Source organism: Onychomys torridus, chromosome 1, assembly GCF_903995425.1.
Source record: "Onychomys torridus chromosome 1, mOncTor1.1, whole genome shotgun sequence".
Lineage (NCBI taxonomy): Eukaryota > Metazoa > Chordata > Mammalia > Rodentia > Cricetidae > Onychomys > Onychomys torridus.
This window is the reverse complement of record NC_050443.1, coordinates 33,879,115-33,897,827: the sequence shown is the minus strand read 5'-3', so window position 1 is coordinate 33,897,827 and position 18,713 is coordinate 33,879,115. Positions and strand designations below refer to the sequence as shown.

At 48.6% G+C, this 18,713-nt stretch overlaps 1 protein-coding gene and 1 non-coding gene across 8 annotated transcripts in view; one reads left to right on the top strand and one right to left on the bottom strand.

Annotated features, from left to right (window-relative positions):
- Nav2 (neuron navigator 2) overlaps nucleotides 1-14,341 on the bottom strand; it is a 349,974-nt gene extending 335,633 nt beyond the window's left edge. For all 7 annotated transcript variants that reach the window (XM_036181890.1, XM_036181892.1, XM_036181904.1 and 4 more), the window contains exon 1: nucleotides 13,310-14,341. In XM_036181890.1, coding sequence (XP_036037783.1) covers nucleotides 13,310-13,567 — 258 coding nt within the window. In that variant the 5' untranslated portion in view covers nucleotides 13,568-14,341. The remainder of the gene's footprint in view (nucleotides 1-13,309) is intronic.
- Nucleotides 5,251-5,323, top strand: Trnak-cuu. The gene has a single exon. It is a non-coding gene; the product is annotated as a tRNA-Lys (tRNA).
- Nucleotides 14,342-18,713: the final 4,372 nt, after the last annotated feature.

Sequence of the window (18,713 nt, the reverse complement as noted above, 5' to 3'; positions counted from 1 at the left end):
CACACCAAAGGTCTGGAGGAGCACCTGGCACAGAGTGACCATTCTGGAAAGAGCAGTGATTTTATCTACCCCCTGCCAGGGACTATTCCAGACATGAACAGCTCTCCCCACACAGAGACCACTGAAAATGCTACATTTTCCTTGGGGGGAAATAATCTGCAGCTGCCTACTCATTCAATGTCCAGATGTCCCAGGCTCCATCAGCACAAGACACATTAGATACATGGTAAGTAGTCAGGGAGGCAGGAGGGTACCCCAGCTCTCTCAGATGTCCAGCTTTCAGATGAGGACAATCTAGGAGGTTGGTGATGAAGACCATGGAACAGAGTCAAAGCATTCTAGTACTAGCTTTACATGGGCTTGGCTAGATTGCTGGCTGGTCTGGAACCACATAAACAAAAATGCATGCCAAGACGGTCTTATCCACCGGTGGGGCTGGCCCAGGCATCTCAGTGATTTCAGCCAATGGTTACCTTGCTTCTTTGATTCTGTGAGCCAAATGCAAAGGCTTCCTAGTATGAGGAAATTAATATTCCTTTGAAGAACTTGGTAGAAGGAGAAATGCCACAGCATAGGCTGGTTCTGGTATATCACACTGTCAGGCCCTTCTGAGCAGAACATCTGTGGATCTGGTCCTGGAGGAGGGAGGTCTGGGGTCCAGTTTGCACTCTGGTCCTTGGAGCTGGGAGCCTCCTCAGGCATGGCTTTCTTTATTTGTACCATGAAACTGGGACCAGATGGCTTCTAAGATCTCCCCTGGTTCAGGTATCCCAAGTCTCCAGGCTTTATAATCACAGATCATGAATGATGCAGCTCTCCAAAGTAAACCTGCTTCTTTCCAGTCTGGTTTGTCACCTAAATGCTGTCTTTGCCTCTGGGTTGCCTTCTTAGGTCTCTCTAGTCAGCTAACCACCAAAGTCCATGCACCGGAAGGCCTGAGTGCTCTGGGACATTGACAGCCTAGCAAACAAACCAGCCCTCCCTGGTCTGAAAAGAATCAGAGCAAATCTGCATGAAATGAGGACTGTGTTCAGAGCAGCAGCCAGCCGCATGAGGCGGGAGGACAGGAAGGAGGACCTGCCAGCTGTAAGGCACATGGGCCCCACTGGCCCTCAGCATAGGGGTGATGCGCTGAATAACCACCACAGCAGTGGGAAAAGGAGATGGTACCCAGATTGTAGAAGAGGTGGGCAAGACCGCATAGGCCCTCTCTGGTGACAGACTGGACCTGGCAGCACCTGGGAAGCCCCCTGTAAGAGCTAAGACAGAACACAGAGGAAGGCCAAGACCAGCAAAGCAGGGAACGGGCTCTGAGGAGAGGACACCTCAGCATGAGCCCCAGGCCTCCTCTGGTTACTGGCAAAGTAATTCCGCAGTCAGCAGCACAGATCTGGAATCAGAGCAACCTGAGTTGTAATTCTATCACTGTCCCTACCCCCTGAGAGACCTGCAAGAGTCCCCAAACCCTTTAAGGCAACCGTCCTTGCTGACCCAGTTCCCTTCTGTGGTAAATTAGGAGCAGGATTGTGGTGGTATTGTGTTCCCCAAAATATTGTACTATTTTGATAATAAACTTATCTGGGGTCAGAGACAGAACAGCCACAATATTAAACATGAGGATAGGCAATGGTAGCACACGCCTTTAATCCTAGCATTCCAGAGGCAGAAATCCGTCTGTTCAAGGATACAGCCAAGCATGGTTACACACACCTTTAATCCCAGAAAGCGAGCCTTTAATCCCAGGGAGTGATGGCAGAAAGAGAAAGATATATAAGGCGTGAAGACCAGAAACTAGAAGCATTTGGCTGGTTAAGCTTTTAGGTTTTTGAGCAACAGTTCAGCTGAGATTCATTTGGATGAGGACACAGAGCTTCCAGTCTGAGGAAACAGGATCAGCTGAGGAACTGGTGAGGTGAGGTAGCTGTGGCTTGTTCTACTTCTTTGATCTTCCAGCATTCACCCCAATAACTGGCCTCAGGCTTGATTTTATTAATAAGAACTTTTAAGATTCCTGCTATACAGGGTCATTGCCTCTGACAGTGATCGCAAAGTTCAGAGGACTCTTATATGCTACGGCTTAGATACTGGTTGTACCTCTCTGAGGCTCATGGGTCAGACACTTGGTTTCCAGGTGGTATCATTGGAAGGTGGTGGGACTTCTAAGGGGTAGGACCCTCGAGTCACCAGAGTGTATCTTCAGAAGGGAACACGGGTCTCCTGGAGTCATTTCTTGTGAGAGGTAAACAATGTGAAAGCCTGAGCCAGACCCTGGTCCCTCTCTGGCTTCCTGTTTGGGAATGCCACTCAGTATTTGCTTCTCAAACTCTCTGCCTTTGCTCTCTGCTAGTAAGTGGCACAGCCATGGAGGGGGCGGGGCAGGGGAGGACTTGAAAGAGCTTGCAACATGTTGCTTGGATTTCTGACTTCTGAAGCCATACACTACATAAATCTCCTTTCTCCATGGGCAGGCTACTTCAGGTATTTTTTGTTGTTGCAAAATGGACTAAACACAGTCTGGAAACAGCACATGAATCGTCGGAGTGGCTCTCATTTCTGGAAGCTTTGTGCTATCCATGGATTTTCTCAACCTTCTCCTGCTCCTGAGTGGTCAATACACATCCAAACGCTTCTCAAATCTTTCTTCCTAGGTAGAGCAAAGGGAGTTGCCCATACCACCATTACTACATGTGGATAAGGCTTATTCACTAGAGCAGCCTGACGGTTGTGCATTGTGAGTAGCCTGTGTGAGGAAAACGCCTTCACCTCCACACAGGCAGGCAACATGCCATGGCAGAACTGTGACAAGGGCCTCATCAGGATGCAAGTTGTCAACTCTATGGACCCTACACTTGGTCACCCCTGTCATGTGATCTCAGCTCACATGTAAGATCCCTAGGCTTCTGCCACAGCTTTGTGAACACAGCTTGTGTTAGTCACTCTGTTACTACAACAAACACCCACAATGTCTTATCAAAAGGAAGGGTTTATTTTGGGTCACAGTCTGATTCCATGACCCGATGGCCCTGTTACTTTTAGACTTGTGGCAATTCATCATGGTGGCAGCATGGAGTGGAGAGGAACTGCCCACTTCACAGCCAGAGAGCAAAAGAGACAAAGAGAAAGTGGTTGGGGCCTCACCATCTCCTTTGAGGGCACACCCTGGGTGACCTGGAGACCACCCTGTAGGTCCCACCTCTGACAGTTTCCCACACTGTCCCAATAGCTCAAAGAAGAACTCTCCATGTGCAAACCGTGGTTGGTGCAGTTCATGATCAGTATCCACTTACTCCAATTTTCCCATTCTTTCTTTTGGCTCATGTCACCTTTTGTCCCTTCTGAAAAGAACCTCTGATATTCCAGCAAGAGTCAGGGGACACCTCTGATCCACACAAGCAGCCACTGAACACGAAAGGCCACAGAACCTGCCCAGTGCCATGGAGAAGACACTGTCCAGATCACCGAAGTGAAGGCTTCCTAGAGGTAGAGACAGGGAGACGGAACACAAATAGTTGACACCCAGGAGGATTAGACAGCCAGAAGAGACCTCAAAAAGGTGAAGAAAAGGGCAAGAGCAAAGGCAGCTTCATTCACTGCCATGCCAGAGCCTAGCCAGAGGGACCCAATCGGGGAGAACTGACTTTTTTAAATCTTTATTTCCAGGGTCAGTAAGATGGCTCCACAAGCCAAGCTCCTGCCTCAGAGACCACAAGGTAGATGGAGAGCATCAACTCCTAAAAGCTGTCCTCTGGCCTCCACTCATGTGCTGTGGTATGCAAAGCCTCTTCTCAACACCAACAAGCACAAACAAACAAATAAGTGAAATAAATTTTCACAAAATTCTTTCACATGGGTAGGTGGTTTAGAATTGTGTAAGATTTTTGTAAAAGACTGCTAAGTGAAATTGGATCTTGTGAGTTTCATAAAACACTAGGATTCTTTCTTACTCTTCAAGAAATGATGCTGAAGCGTTCACATGGCACCAGGAAGGAGAGGGAGCATTTAAACCAGGTGAAGCATGCATGGCCAGGCTACTGGGAACACACCCACGCAGGTTCCTCCTCCATTTCTGTTCTCGCAGGTGCAAGGCCACAGCATGGGCACTGACAATAAGCAGCATTCAGCTAGGGCTCTGTTTTATTTTGTTTACTAACATCTTACTTAGAAAATTATCAAGCCTACAGAAAAATCAAAAGAACTGCATATCCTCTTTAGTTTTCTCCTCTCAGGAGATAGTATCTGTCTGTCTGTCTCTGTCATCTCTGTCTTTGTGTGTGTCTCTCTCATGCACACCAAACTATATGAGAATGTTGCTCACATCAAGACACTCTGCTTCTAAGTATTTAACTCGAATCTCCCAGGGACTAGGACATGTTCTTATATAGCTCCATGGCCATGACACTGACAGGATGTCATGATTAGCCAGCCATTGCACATTCAAGCACCTCTGTTGCCTCCAGAATGTCGTGTGTGAACCAGTCAAGGAGCTACCAGTGGACTTGTCTGCTGTGGTTCCTTGGTCAGTTTTCTCCTTTTAGTCTTACTTATCTTATTTATTTGTTTTGGTCTTTTATGACATTGACTATTTCAGAGATAACAGGGCTACTGCCATAAAGAATGATCTGCAGAGATGGCTCAGTGGTAAAGAGAGCTGGCTGATTTAGAAGAGAACTCAGGTTTGGTTCCCAGAAGCCACTGGCAGTTTATAACCATCCATCTCTCCAGTTCCGGGGCATCTGGCACCCTCTTCTGGCCTCTGCAGGCACTGGATGCACATGGTACCCAAGACATACATGGAGGCAAAACACCCATTTACATAAAATAAAACTGAATAAATTATTATTATTATTATTATTAATTATTATTATTATTATTATTAAAGATCAATCTGCACTGGGCATGGTGGTACACACATGCAATCTTAGCACATAGAAAGGAGAGGCAGGAGGATGTTGGGTTTGAGGTGTGTGTAGTGGATAGCCATCCCAGCATTGGCCTGGAAGTTCCAACCCCCATTGAGGCTTCAGTAATGATCACGCCCACAAGGCGGGGCAGAGGAGGGAGCTAAGACCGAGGATCAAGAGGAGGTCACTCTCTTGGTTCAGGGACGCTGGACACAGGAGGTAGAACGAGCAGAGTTCTCCAGAGAACACCGCCGGACTGCGCCATACCTTTGTCAGACCCTGCAACCTACCCCTTCATTTGTAAGTTACCCTACAAAATAAACCTCCCTTTTAACTACAAAAAAAAAAAGCCCGGCTAGCTCAGTCGGTAGAGCATGAGACTCTTAATCTCAGGGTCGTGGGTTCGTGCCCCACGTTGGGCGCCAGATATTGGTGAAATTATTAAGGCCACTCCACGTAGTTAAAAGGGAGGTTTATTTTGTAGGGTAACTTACAAATGAAGGGGTAGGTTGCAGGGTCTGGCAAAGGTATAGCACAGTCCGGCGGTGTTCTCTGGAGAACTCTGCTCGGTCTACCTCCTGCGTCCAGCGTCCCTGAACCAAGAGAGTGACCTCCTCTTGATCCTCGGTCTTCCGCTCCCTCCTCTGCCCCGCCTTGTGGGCGTGATCATTACTGAAGCCTCAATGGGGGTTGGAACTTCCAGGCCAATGCTGGGATGGCTATCCACTACAGGTGTGCACTTAAGTTATTTAACAAGACTCTGTCTCAAAACAAACGAACAAACAAACCAAAACTGCTCCATAATAAGGACATACTGATTGCTTCCTCATGCAGGCAAATAGTTTCCATGCAGGCAAAGAGACACCATGACCACGGCAACTCTTACAAAAGAAAGCATTTAATTAGAGCTGGCTTATAGTTTCAGAAGTTTAGTCCATTACCATCATGGTAGGAAGCATGGCAGCAGACTGGCAGACATGGAGCTACAGAAGTAGCTGAGAGTTCTACATCTGGATCTGTAGGCAACAGGAAGAGAGAGACATTGGGCCTCAAACCTCAAAGCCCACCCCCTGTGACACACTTCCTCCAACAAGGCCACACCTACTCCAACAAGAATGCCACTCCCTATGAGACTATGGGGGCCATTTTCATTCAAATGATGGTACTCTGCCAAGCCAAAGGAAACTGAAGAGCAACCTGCTGTGTCCATTTTAGCAAGGCCTTTTGAGGTTTTTACCCCAATGGACTTTCACACTTGCTGTTTAAGGACCTTGATTTTGGAAGTAAAAACACATGGATTCAAAATCTGGGTATACTATTTACCAGCTGCACAACATGGCACAGGAGCTGGATCTTTCTGAACTGAGATGCTAAAATGAGTAGTACCTTATCCATTAGACTTGCCTCTGTTGACCTGAAAGTGTGTCTTTAAGAAGGGTAACAAAGGTAACTTCCTTTCCATGGGCTAAGCAAGTCACCAGAGCTAGATGCTCAGAAAGGCAAGGTGATTTCTAGAAGGTCATTGCAAGGGTCAAAAGAACTAACTAAATAGAACCAAAGCTTCTGGATCCCAGAAGGGCCATTCTTTTGTGGGATCTCCCTTGTGGGATGCTGTGGGGTTATGCTCATGGACAGGTGTCTAGCCTGTATATCAGGGAAGTCTAGAGGCTGTGCTCATCAGGAGCAATGATTTCTGTAATTTTCTTATGGAGGGGGAGGATAGGAATGTCTAGGGGGGGTTATATGTTCAAGTATGCTTGTCCATGTGTGAACACCTGCATGGAGCACTGTCATCCTCAATTGCTCTCCATCTTACTTTTGGAGATAAGGTCTCTTACTGAGCCTGGAGCTTGCTAATTTGCCTAAAACTGGCTGACCAGCAAGCTCTATGGCTCTTCCTATGACCACTCCCAACCCTCAACCCTTACTCCAAGAATCCTTGTGCCTGACATACTTTTTTAACATGGGTTCTAGGAATTAGACTCAGTCCTCATGGCTTCACAGCCAGAACTTGGCTCTCTGTGCCATCTCCTCAGCCCCATTATAATGATCCATATTCTGTCACGCTGTCATGAGGAGCTGATTTCCCAAACTGCATGGAATCCTGTAGAGAAGGAACCATTTCTGACTTTCTCTTTTCTGCCAGTGATATAGGAGCAGAATGGGGTAGAATAACCCCCGATTTGCCAATACCGTATATGGTGCGTGCCTGACAGTATTGAGAGTTCACATGGAAGGAGGGACAAACTCTTCTGACGCTGCTGTGGGGTCTTTGTCTGCAGAGCACAAGAGAAGGTTTGTCTGCCTTGGGAAAGGGCCACTAAGTCCTGAGTCACCCACCCCTAAGGTCTTATGTGGGTGACTCAGGGCTCCTGTGAAAACTGCGAGTCACTTGCTATTGTCTAAGCAGAGATGGAAGCACAAAAGCCTGACCAAGTTTTTTTTTTTCTTCTAAATCACATGGCCCATTATGCTCAAGATGTTCTATGAACACACTGTGCATCCCCTCGAACAATGTGACCACAAGACAGAGTAGCCATTGAAAATTGGTCCTGTGGCTATTGGTAAAACACCATTGGGCAGCTGGCCATCGAGCCTTGGGGCACCTTACTGACCAAACTGGTCATGAGGCTTAATTCCCACTACATATGTGGCAGCTGGGAGGGAAAAGGGCCTGCCTTCTGCCCTCAGAACCATAAGCAGCCAGCAGGAAGCCTAGGCAATGGGACTGCGCCCTGCTGAGTTCTGACCTGAGCTGGGCCATCAGATTGGGCGGCTTCATCCCACCACCTCAACAGTGGCAGCTAAAAGGGGCACACAGAGGAGGCTTTCTGCCAGGTTAATTTGGAGCAGAACCCTCGGTTGGGTTAGCATTTTAGGGATGGTGTGTCTGTGACTAAAATGTGAACCTTTCAGTGAACAACTTTGCAAGCCACTTCTTCAGATGACCTTGTCCTGAGTTTGCTTCTCTTCCCAGGTCAGTGAACCAAAGCACCACTGTGGTCAGCCACACACTTGGGAATCAGGTAGATGAGCTTAAGGTGAGGCAGACATGAGCCACACTTGATGTTGGGTTGTCAAAATATGTGGTACCACATGTTCCTTGCCCAATACAGGCCAGACCACGTATATACTGCATTCTACCTGCGATATGTCATTGAATCCTCACAGCCTACTTTAGGCATCACCATTTCTGTTTCACAGATTAAAAACAAAAGCATGTGGTTTATCAATACCAAGTTATTTTCTCAAAGCCTAGATTTGAATCTAGATCTGCCTGTCAATAAAGCCTGAGTTACTGCACAGAACTGTTTCCAACTGATAGTCTGTCTTGACCTTAGCTTCCTCACATAAAGCATGCCAACCATTTCACATGTGCCCAGTTTCTTGTGTCTCAAATTAAATGATAAAGGTATAAGGACTGGCACAGATGACCTGGCAGCTAGCAAATGTTCTGTAAATGACCCTTTCCCAGAGGCAAGGCTGAAGTAAGAAATAAGAATTTCTGACCTTCAGCCAAAATCTTGCTGGGTGGCTTGGCTTTGCAGACTGGCTTCAGGAGATTCACAGAGGTCTGAGTAAAATGCCCCCTATGAGGCTGCAGTCCTCACATTGTGTAAGTAAATAAAAATGAGCAGGGAGACGGTGCTTCAAATCTTGGTTAAGGAGAAAGTGTGAAAAGCGAAATGTAAACCTAGCCATTATCAAAGCTAAAATTTGGGCTATAACTCCCCCAGCCTCCTCTTTGATGTATGTGTGTGATTACATGTGCTCCATACTTGAAGCTTTTCCATGTGTATAGAGCTGTGTATGTGTGTATAGATGTAGGCATATTTATACAAAGATGTATACACACTGAATGATCGCCCAAATAAGCCCCTGATTCTACCTTTAAAGTGTCTCTAGAGAATTAACCCAGGGGATAGGCAATAATATGTGAACCGTAAACAATCTTGTATGATGGCAGATAACCACAATATGAGTTCCCCTCCAAGAACCGAGAAAGAGAAGACAGGGAATAACACAATGGCAGAAAAACACACTAATCAAATCCATAATCAACTCTGATGACGGAGCAAAGACTCTAATCAAAACAGTGGAGCAAAGCTGCAACAGGTTGTAAGCTCGGAGCTGTGCTCTTCCCAGGGGCCTCACCCACGCTTTCTTTGTAAACATTGAAAATGCTCACACAGGATTTCAATCACTTCTAATGATTTTTTTTTTTTTTAAGGAAATAAGTTGCAGGCTGAACACTAGCTCTTAAAAACAGGAAATATCAAAGTATGATGTGAATCATCTCTTCTGCCTGCAACTGCTTCTTAAAAAATAGGTTAACCTCATCCTCAGATAGCCCAGGACTGCTCCTTTATCTGATGGTTGGCCACAGGCTTGCACACTAACCCTGAGCATGTATCTGAAAACGATTACTTACACGTGGTCATAGTTCCCAACATATGAGAGAGCAGAACAGATATTATAAATGGTTCATCTCTGGGAAGCCCAGGTAGCACAGTAGCACAAAGGGAGTCAGAAGGACCTGAATGAGGCAGCATAGGTACAGCAGGAGATTGAGATCAAACTGCAGGCCTGTAGGGGGTTCCAGGGGGAGTCAGAGGTTGACAGTTGGGCTGCCTCTAACAGCTACTGGCTTACAAGTCTTTCATGGTAGGAGAGAACATGTGTGGGGTAGGGAAGATGAGTAAAAACTCACGGAGTAAATGGAATTACTGGGTAAAAAAATAGGAGTGGAGCCTGGCATGGTTAATCCCAGCACTTGGGAGGCAGAGGCAGGTGGGTCTCTTTGAGTTCAAGGCCAGCCTGGTCTACAGAGTGAGTGAGAGGCCCCGTAGTGAAACAAGAAAACAGGAATGCTTTGCCCTATGACTACCATGTCAAACATTCTGAGATCCAAGTTAACAACAGTCACTGTTGTTGCTTCCCAATAGCCGGTTGTGAGCCAGGTTCTGTAGGAGACACCACCTCCCCAGTTTCTCACCACTGGCCTGTATGCAGTTACTACCCAAATAGAGGCCGGCACAAGCATCCAGTAACTGCCCAGCCTCTGCTCTTCCTCACACCGTTTTCCTAAAATGGAAAGCAGCCAGTCTGGAACCTAAACAGAGGAGCATCCCCTTGGGCTCTGCACCACTGCAGGGCAGCTTAATCTCCTCTCCTTTGTTCTTGTTGGCCTCCTCTGTCCTCCCCAGCAGGCACTCCTGTCCACTCCCGGGGCCCAGCCCATCTCCCGCCTCCTCTGTGAGCCCCCCTGTTCCTTGAGATCCTAGCTCTCCTTTCAGCATCTTGATTCCTCAGCCTCAGTACATCTTTAGCTCTCCCAGAGTCGCCCTCTCCTGGATACAGAAGTCATGCCTTCTAAGTGAGATACATCACCCCCAAGACCCAGACCGCCAAGCCTTATTTGTCCTGAGCTCTGCCACAGCATAAAAGACAGTGCTAGAGAGTGGGCATGTCACTGGACCAGCACCAGAGCTGGGGTTCTTGTTCTGCCACACTGGACAATGTGGATCAGTGGTGATACCTGTGGTCTGATAACTCAGGTCTAAAACTGACCAGCAGCTGCTGTGGCTCTCCCTGTCCAGCATCACAGTTAAGGGGGTTGAGTTCTAATGCTACTACCTCCACTGCTCTCAAAGCCATTTAACCTTGATTTCCTCGTGTGTAAAAGGGGGATAATTATTCTCATTGCATCAGATTACTAAGAGAATAAAGGAGGGTTTTTTTTTTTTTTTTTTTGTTTTTGTTTTTCTTTTTGTTTTTGTTTTGTTTTTTTTTTTTTCTTAATGCACCCAGAACAATTCCTGGCACCTATGAAGTCCAAGGCAAGGGTGCCTTCTTTACGTTCTTATCTTAGGACACGGCCTAATGCACCACACCCACTCTAAGTGCTCCTGTGAAGACCAATGAGATCCCATGGAAAGAGCCCAAGACATCAGGCATTGCACAGATCATCCCACCCCTCATCCTCCCACAGAGCCTGGAACTGTGCCAGGCAGGGAGAGAGGCCTATAAACACTTGTGAGCAGTTTGATACCTTCCCAGAGCCCTGTCTTCTCACAATTCCCATGGCTGCTTGTGCCCATTTTTACAGATGGAAACATTGAGGTCCAGGGGAGTAGTTAACAGACTAGGCCACTCAGCTAACATATGTCATACACAAGGCACCACTGACAACCAATGCTTTAAAACCTGTGCTATTAGTCACTACACAACCCAGCCAGTCTCCTGCCAAAAATCCCCTAACCAATGGCAAGATATCATTTGCCACTGAGTTCATCATTTCCTCAGTGTCTTCTAATGATAAACATTAAGTTTGGGATCAGGAAATTACCAGGTGCCAAGTCAGCCAAGGTCCTCAAGCCATAATCAAGGGACTTTTCTGGAAGGTGAATGTGCACCGCCTGTCACCATGGGGATACCCTGTTCAAAGACAGTGAAATCCTTTTTCCAAAGCCCCTCTGATGTCAGGGTGGGGTTAGGAGTGCCTGTGACATAGCAGAGCTCCTAGGAGATCCAGGGGCTGGCAAGGAGCACCCAGCTGAGAAACCAGGACTGTCCATTGGAGAGTGGCCAGTTTCCTGAGCCATCTATCCAGCTCACCCTCGTGATGCACAGAACCCATGGAGAGCAAAAGAAGTGGAATGTGGGGTGCTGGGCACAGGGGAAGCAGTGCCTCCAGGGAATAGTGCCAAGTTAGCCCCTCATGGAGAAGTCCAGGAGTAATTTTTTTTAAATGGTGAATCACCTTCCCGGAGCCTGCCCACTGCAGTCCTCTGCCAATGTTTGTTAAATGAAGGGTCAAATGGGCAATAGCAGGCAGCAGTCTGGCTGTGAATGAGCCCAGCATCTGCCTTCCCGTTCATTCCTAGGTTCCTCCTCATCAGGCTTGAGGGCATGTGTCACATTCTCAGTCACTGTTCCAAAATACCACCCACTCCACCCCCACCAATGAAGGAGGCACCCCAGTGTTCACCCTCATTTCAGAGCCCTCTGGACAAGTTCTGAAGCTATAAGAAAAAGAACAGAGTACCCAGCCTAGCAGAGCCAGGGCCTAGGAGCACTGGAGGAAATCTTGCCTTCCTCCCACACACCATCAGTCAGAGCTGTCAGCTTCCAAAAATGTTTAGCAAGTGCAGCATCAAGAGGGACATGCTGATGGGCAGGGTGTGGGAGCTTGTGTGGGGAGGGCTTTCTCTGGCTCTGAGTTCCAACAGTCTGTCTCCAAACAGCTTCTAGCTCCAGTCCCTCCATCAGAAAGCTAGGAATGTGTTGAGTGCTAACCGCCAATCAAAGAAAACTACAGAAGGTAGAGTCTCTGTGAGCAGAGAAGTAGATGCCCGAAAGGTCAGCTGGTCTGTCGCTAATTCTCTCATACCAACCCCAAACTGCCTTCCTCTCTGGCTTCCCGATGCCTCTCCTCTCCTGACTGGGACAGTCACATCCGTCAGGTTGGCCTGTCTCTAAAAGTCCCTGCTGACTGGCAGCCAAGAAAATACAGCATGCCCCAGCTCCCTCCTGCCAGAAGAGGAGGAAGGCAGCAGTCCAAGAGAAACTGATTGGCCCTTAAGGATTTCCTTAAAAGAGATTGCATGGCCAGGGCCTGTCACCCTGCCCAGTAGGGGGATGCCTGCTCTGCCCGGAAAGGTACAAGTCACCGTTTCTCTTCCAGGCGTTCTCTCACCCACACCATCATCTCCCTAATCACCAGAGCCACCAACACTGGTAGCATAGACTACCCAGGAAGGAGGGGCTTAGCTTCGGCAGCCATTCTGAGACAGTCAAGCCACCCCTATGGCAATTGCAAGCCCAGTCACTAGCTGCTCCAGCAAGCTAGCAGTCAGTAGCACCTGGCCAGAATCCTTTCTCCCTAAAGATGGGACGGGAACATGCTATCTTCAAGCTAGGAGGAGGGCAGGTTCGGGGCAACCACCCAGCATCCCTTGTCCTGGATCTCATAGCTGAGTCAGGTGGTATCCAATCCAAAGAGGCACCAGACCATTCCTTCACGGGGTTACCACCCCGAGCACTGACACACATCACAGCAGCAGATACTGTCTCCTTGGGGCCAAGCACTCAGCATTCAGGCCCTAACATTTCCAATGTCAGCATGCGCTTTTTGAGACTACCTCTACACCTGCTCCAACCCCAAAGAAGCCGCAGGCTATCAGCACCCCCTTAGATCTGCGGAGCTCTTTAGGCTCTGGCACCCTGGCCACACCCACTGACCAGTGAGTGTATGCTTTCAATCTGCCAGCTAAGGGGTATGCTTCCTCTCCCCAACCACATTATGATAGCCTCTCCTCCAGGCAGCCCTGTACTTCCCCCACAAAGAATCACCCATCACCCCCCAACCCCTCCCCAACAGTGCGCTGGCACACAGCACCCCTCACCTGGGTATCGAACCCGTTCTCCAGAGAGCTGCTTTTCCGCAACGGGAGCCCCTCCCCCGTCGGCTCCTGCAGCCCCTGCGATTTCAGGGGGAGCTGGCTAGTGTAGGCCGTCTTGCTCACCTCCACCTTGCTTCCCAACTTAAGGTAGCAGGGCTGGGGACCAGTCCGGGCCGGGGGCACGTGCAGGATGGGCGCGGCGCTGTGCACGGGTTTGGGCAGTCCCGACTTCATTTTGGAGGCTACCAGGATGGCCGGCATCTTCTCTCGGGGCTTCGGTTTTCCCAGCACGTCCCTGGCAGCGGCTGCGGAGGCGACCGCTAAAGGCAGCGCGGGCAGCCGAGCAGGCGCCGGGCCTCGGCCCGCGAGGCGCCCACCAACAGTGGAGAAAAAAAAATAAAAATAAAATAAAATCCCCGGGTCGGGGAGCAGGGAAAATCCTGCGAGCCCGCCTGCGGGGTGGCCGGCTGGTCACTGCCCACAGCAGGTTCCACCTGCGCGTATGTCGCAGCGGGCGGCCTGCTCAGAAGCTCGGGGACCGCCGCCTCTGGCAATTCTTCTCCTGGGAAACCGTGGCGTGGACGCCCATATTAACTTGTCATTGCACTCTCCGAAGTGAGGAGGCTCCTTAGGAAAAGACACAGGCTAGGGACGCACACGTCGCGCTCCGGAGGCTGCGGGTGTGAACCGCGGAGCAAATGAGCGGAGAATGGGGAGACGGAAGGCTCACGGAGCAGAGGAGGTCTCAACCGCGGGGCGGCTGTCACCCTGCAAGCACGCCGCAGTGTCAACGGTGCCAAAGCGGACGCACGGCGATCTCCCCAGAAAGGTCTTGTCTGGGCGTGACAGCCGATCACCACTGTTCACAAGCCCCTGGAACACGCAGCACCTGAGCGCCTGCGGATCTGCCCATGCTCCGTGCGCCCGAGAGCAGCACGGTGGTGGCAGTGGGGCGCGGACACCCGGACGCGCAGCTGGCCGGGCTGGTTGCGCTGCGCTGAGCTGAGCTCGGGGGAAGGCAGCGCGGGCTGCAGGGCTGGACGCAGGGGAGGACCGGCTGCGGCGCGCGCTGACAGCCCGGGCCGTTCCCGCGCGCCCATTGGTTCGCGGAGGACCAATCCGCGGTCGCGACTCGCACTGCAAGGGGGCGTGGCCTCAACTCCCGGGGCCGCCGCCGAAACTCAGGGGCCGCGCTTGGCCGCAAGTACAAAGCGAGCTGGTGGCCGCTCTGCGGCACGGCCCCGGCGCGCGCCTCCCTGCGGGCCACCACCCCCGCGTCCCCGGAGCCGCCCGAAAACGCCGTTGGAACGCAGATTCCCGCCTCTCCCCGTCCCCCCAACCCCCCGCCCTGGCATTTGTCGGGGAAATCGGTTTCCCTTTTTCAAAATGGCTTGGGTCATCTCAACGGTTTGCGGGTTCCGGAGACACGCCCCAGCCTCCCTGCACCTCTATCTGGATTGACAGGGCAGGTCTCCTTGTCCCCTGCCTGAAGGACACTCCAGCCATTTTTCCTTTCCGGGCGGGCCCAGGGGCCTCCCAACAGTTTCCTCTGGGACATTCAAATGTTGCACATTGCACTTAAGTATTTGAAGTATTTATAGGCTGATACAATGGCCGGGAAGCTTCGCGCCCCAAGACAGCTCCTCCCGCCACCTACCACAGACTGTAATTAGAGCGGCTTGGTGACCCGGGAAGGCTGAGGCCAAACCTGCCCTGGTTTCATGGTTCAATTCTGGCCGGCCTGCTTGCCTGGCTGCTCCTGGGACATGCCAAGACCACAGGTTCCTCCACTTGGAATCGCTGGAGGATCTCTTCCTCTCGGACACAGTCTGAGGGCTGAAGGAAAAATAGATAGATGATCCAAGCAGGCTGCTTTGGGGTTGATCGTGGAGAAGGCCAACCTGGAGAACGATTTGGATTTGAATTGGGAAGTTTCTCCATCTTCACAGACCTTCTAAAACTGTGGGTGTCTCATGTAGTCAAGTGGAGGTTTGAGTACATTTCCCTAAAAGCACTGCCCGGGCTAAATGAGGTAGTGCCCTGTCAGTGTAGAGGACCAGAAAAGGCTGTGTCTTTGTTATTAATGTGCCAGCATGTCCCCCCATATAAGCCATTTTTCTCTGAGTGTAGGATACAAATTGTCACTTTATTCCTACCCTATAGCCTGATCTACAAGATCCAGAGAGTTAATTTTCTATCATCCTAATGCTATTGACTGTAACCCTGGAAAAACTCTAACGTGGTCAGGAATGGTGGTGCAAGCCTGTAATTCCTGCTACTACAGAGGCTGAGGCAAGAGGATTCCAAGCTCAGGGCAATTTTATGAGACTCTTGTGTCCAAATAAAAGTAAAAAAACGATTGGAGATGTAGCTCAGTGGTGGACAGCTTTCTTGATTAGCATAAGCAAGAGTCTGATTTCAGTGCTCGGGACTGTAAATAAGCACCCTGATTCTCCAGTTGTATCAGGCAGTGGAGCCTTTGGCAGGTAGTAAGCACATGACAAGGAATCCTTATGATGGGATCAATGCCCATATTAGAGGAGATGGGATGAAGACAGATGAGTGTTTGCTGATAGTGAAATGCAGCCTGTCTGAATCACAGAAATAGCCCTTAACAAGAATTTGACCATGGCTATAGCCTGGTCCCAGACCTCCAGTTCTAGGCCTAGGAGAAAATAGAGGTTTGTCATTTAAGCTGTCCTGTCTACAGCATTTTGCTATTGTAACTTAAACTAAAACCCAAAGTAAAAACTAAGACCGAAGTAAAAGTTCAGTCATAAAGCAGCCCCTGCATCATTAAGAGGTGAGATAGTACTCCTGGTTCCCAATCCATTCTGTTTGCAGGGACTTTTGACCCTAGTTAGAGGGAAATGCACAGAGCCTGTTTAGTTCTTTGTGCCGCTCTCTGAGGTTAGTCACAAATGGTCCCTGACACTGTGCACTCTGACCTTGCCCATCCGAATGACCTCCTATGCTGGTGTCTTGCTTTAACGTATTTATTGTTTCATGCATTCTCTTCTAAAGGAATAAATGTTTTTGAAGAACCATATTTTGACTTTCATGAGATTCTGTCAGAACTGAGCAGAATGCTATGGACTGAAAAGCTACCCAAATTGTTACTGAATATGAATGCATGGGGAGATTGCCTTGTAGTAGGAATATACCAAAATGAAAAAGGTTTATGCTACATTCCACCTTGAATGCTAGTTCTTGCAGATGGATGAAGAGTTGTAGAAAGACACTGCCATCATCAACTGTTAAGGACTGTGGAACTATCCCCAAATATCCTCAGAGCTCAGATGCAGTTAGTGTCTGTCCAAAGTCTGGTTTCCAGAGCAGCAGCAGAAAAACTTTGACATACTCCCCCTCATCCCATCCTATTGAATGAACACTCCCAGAGGGTAAGGAGTTGGGGCAGGCAATCTGTGTTTTAACAAATTCTTAACAAGGGCATTTTAATGCATGCTAAAGCTGAGAATTCTAGCCAAATGAAGTGTACATTCAGTGCACTTCCGGAGCTCCCGAAGCCTTCCTGTGCATAAGAACCACAGATCCCAATTCAGCAGATCTCCAAGAGGCTGAGATTCTGTCTTCCAAATAAACTCCCACGTGATGGATACCCCTGCTGGGAGTCTGGAGATCCACACTGTAGGCTGTAAGGTCAGACCACTGTCAACAGGGGTGTAACAGCTCAAGGCCCAGCTGAAGTTAAGTGGCTTTGTAACTCTGATCGGAAGTCTCAGGGTTCATCCAACGAGCAGGAGACAGAAGCCCAGTCCATTGGTAAAGTGTACCATGGACACAGAAATGAAAGTAGTGGTGGCTACAATGTGTGTTTGTCCATTAAAAAAATTCCCAGTTAAATCAAAATTGCCACCAAAGCCATTTTTAGGCATTCTGAGACAGTCAAATCTGTACAAATATAAAAATTAGTAATCCTTTGCTTTGAATTAAGTGTATTTGTAGGCTAAATGGGTCACTCAATAGGTAAATTGCCCTGCAAGCACAGGGACCTAAGTTCCCTCTTGTGTTAAAAAAAAAAGAAAGAAAGAAAAAGAAAAGAAGTGTGTGTATATGGTTTTTTAACCTCTGCCCTCCACATGCACACACATGCAGACACACACACATCTGCACACACTTGTGCACTTGCACACTCCAAACCACTCATAATAGTATTGTTTGGTAAATAAAGGCACACCATTCGTCTTAACTGAGGCTTATCTAAAAACTGACGTCTGGAGGTCTTAGGTAACTGAAGGCATGCATGCACATCTTTCTCTGCCTCCTCAGCCCCTCAGTAATTGTCATTGCTCTTTCCTGCACAGCTTCACCTTCATTTTTCTCTCCTTTGTTTTTCCTACCTAGAGTAAAATAGCACACAAAGTAGACAAGGGAGGAAAATAGCAAACTGGAGGCAAAATGAGATAATTACAGCATTTCTATTTAAATTAGATTGTGGCCAGTTACAAAAATATTCTCTAAGTAGACTGCTTCCATGTGGGTAGTATGTTAACATGAAAAAGGTAACTTTAAATCAATGTAGTTAGCAAGCTGAAAGAGCCAGTAATTCAAAGAACAGCAAGCAGTTCTGGGAAGAACATTCCTTAGTTTTAAAGAATATTTGTCCATTTTTATTACGCGCATGTAGACAAAGATACAACACGGAGACACACCCTGTGTGAAGCCCCAGCATCGACAATGCTTCTTTTTTCAGTCCTCTGATTCTAAACTTTCAAAATCGCCAACATGTCAGCAATAGGCCAATTTGGAACACCAAAGTGCTCAGGGCCACTGGATGGATGTTCTTGTGTTCAGATGCCCCCTGGGGGCAAGAGCCAGCTTCCAATCAGGAAGCACCAACTGCACCCCTCCCTCTGTAATCTCAACATCAGCCATTGGTGGTTAGCTAAGTGGGGATTGGGCTTCAGCGCTGACCTGTAAGTGACCAGTCCCATCAAGCCATCCTTCATGTAGTTACAGACCCCATCTGCCTGACCTCCCAAGAAGACAGCCCTGTAAAAAGCCAAAAACATCTTCAACTCCAGCTTGTCAAGGGGAAAAAAAAATGCAAGAAGATTCAGCTGCCCCCTGCAGACCCTCAATTATAAAGGAGAAAGAAATTGCAATGCTCTAAAGGAATATAAAAAGCAAAACATTTTTGTGAGACTATTTGGGAGTTAAAAAAAAAGCACAACAGTTCATTTGGGAAAACATGCTTATTCCTAGTTTCCTAAGGCATAAATTGTCAGTTTAGGACACATGTCCCAGGGATGGCACAAATGCTCACTTTCAGTAGTAGCTGAGTTAAGAGCTCACCCATCCTAGACCGTGGAGACACAGACCTTTAGAACCCTGCCTATTGACAGGTAGACAGTACTCTCCTCCAGCAGAGTAACTGCCCTCTTGT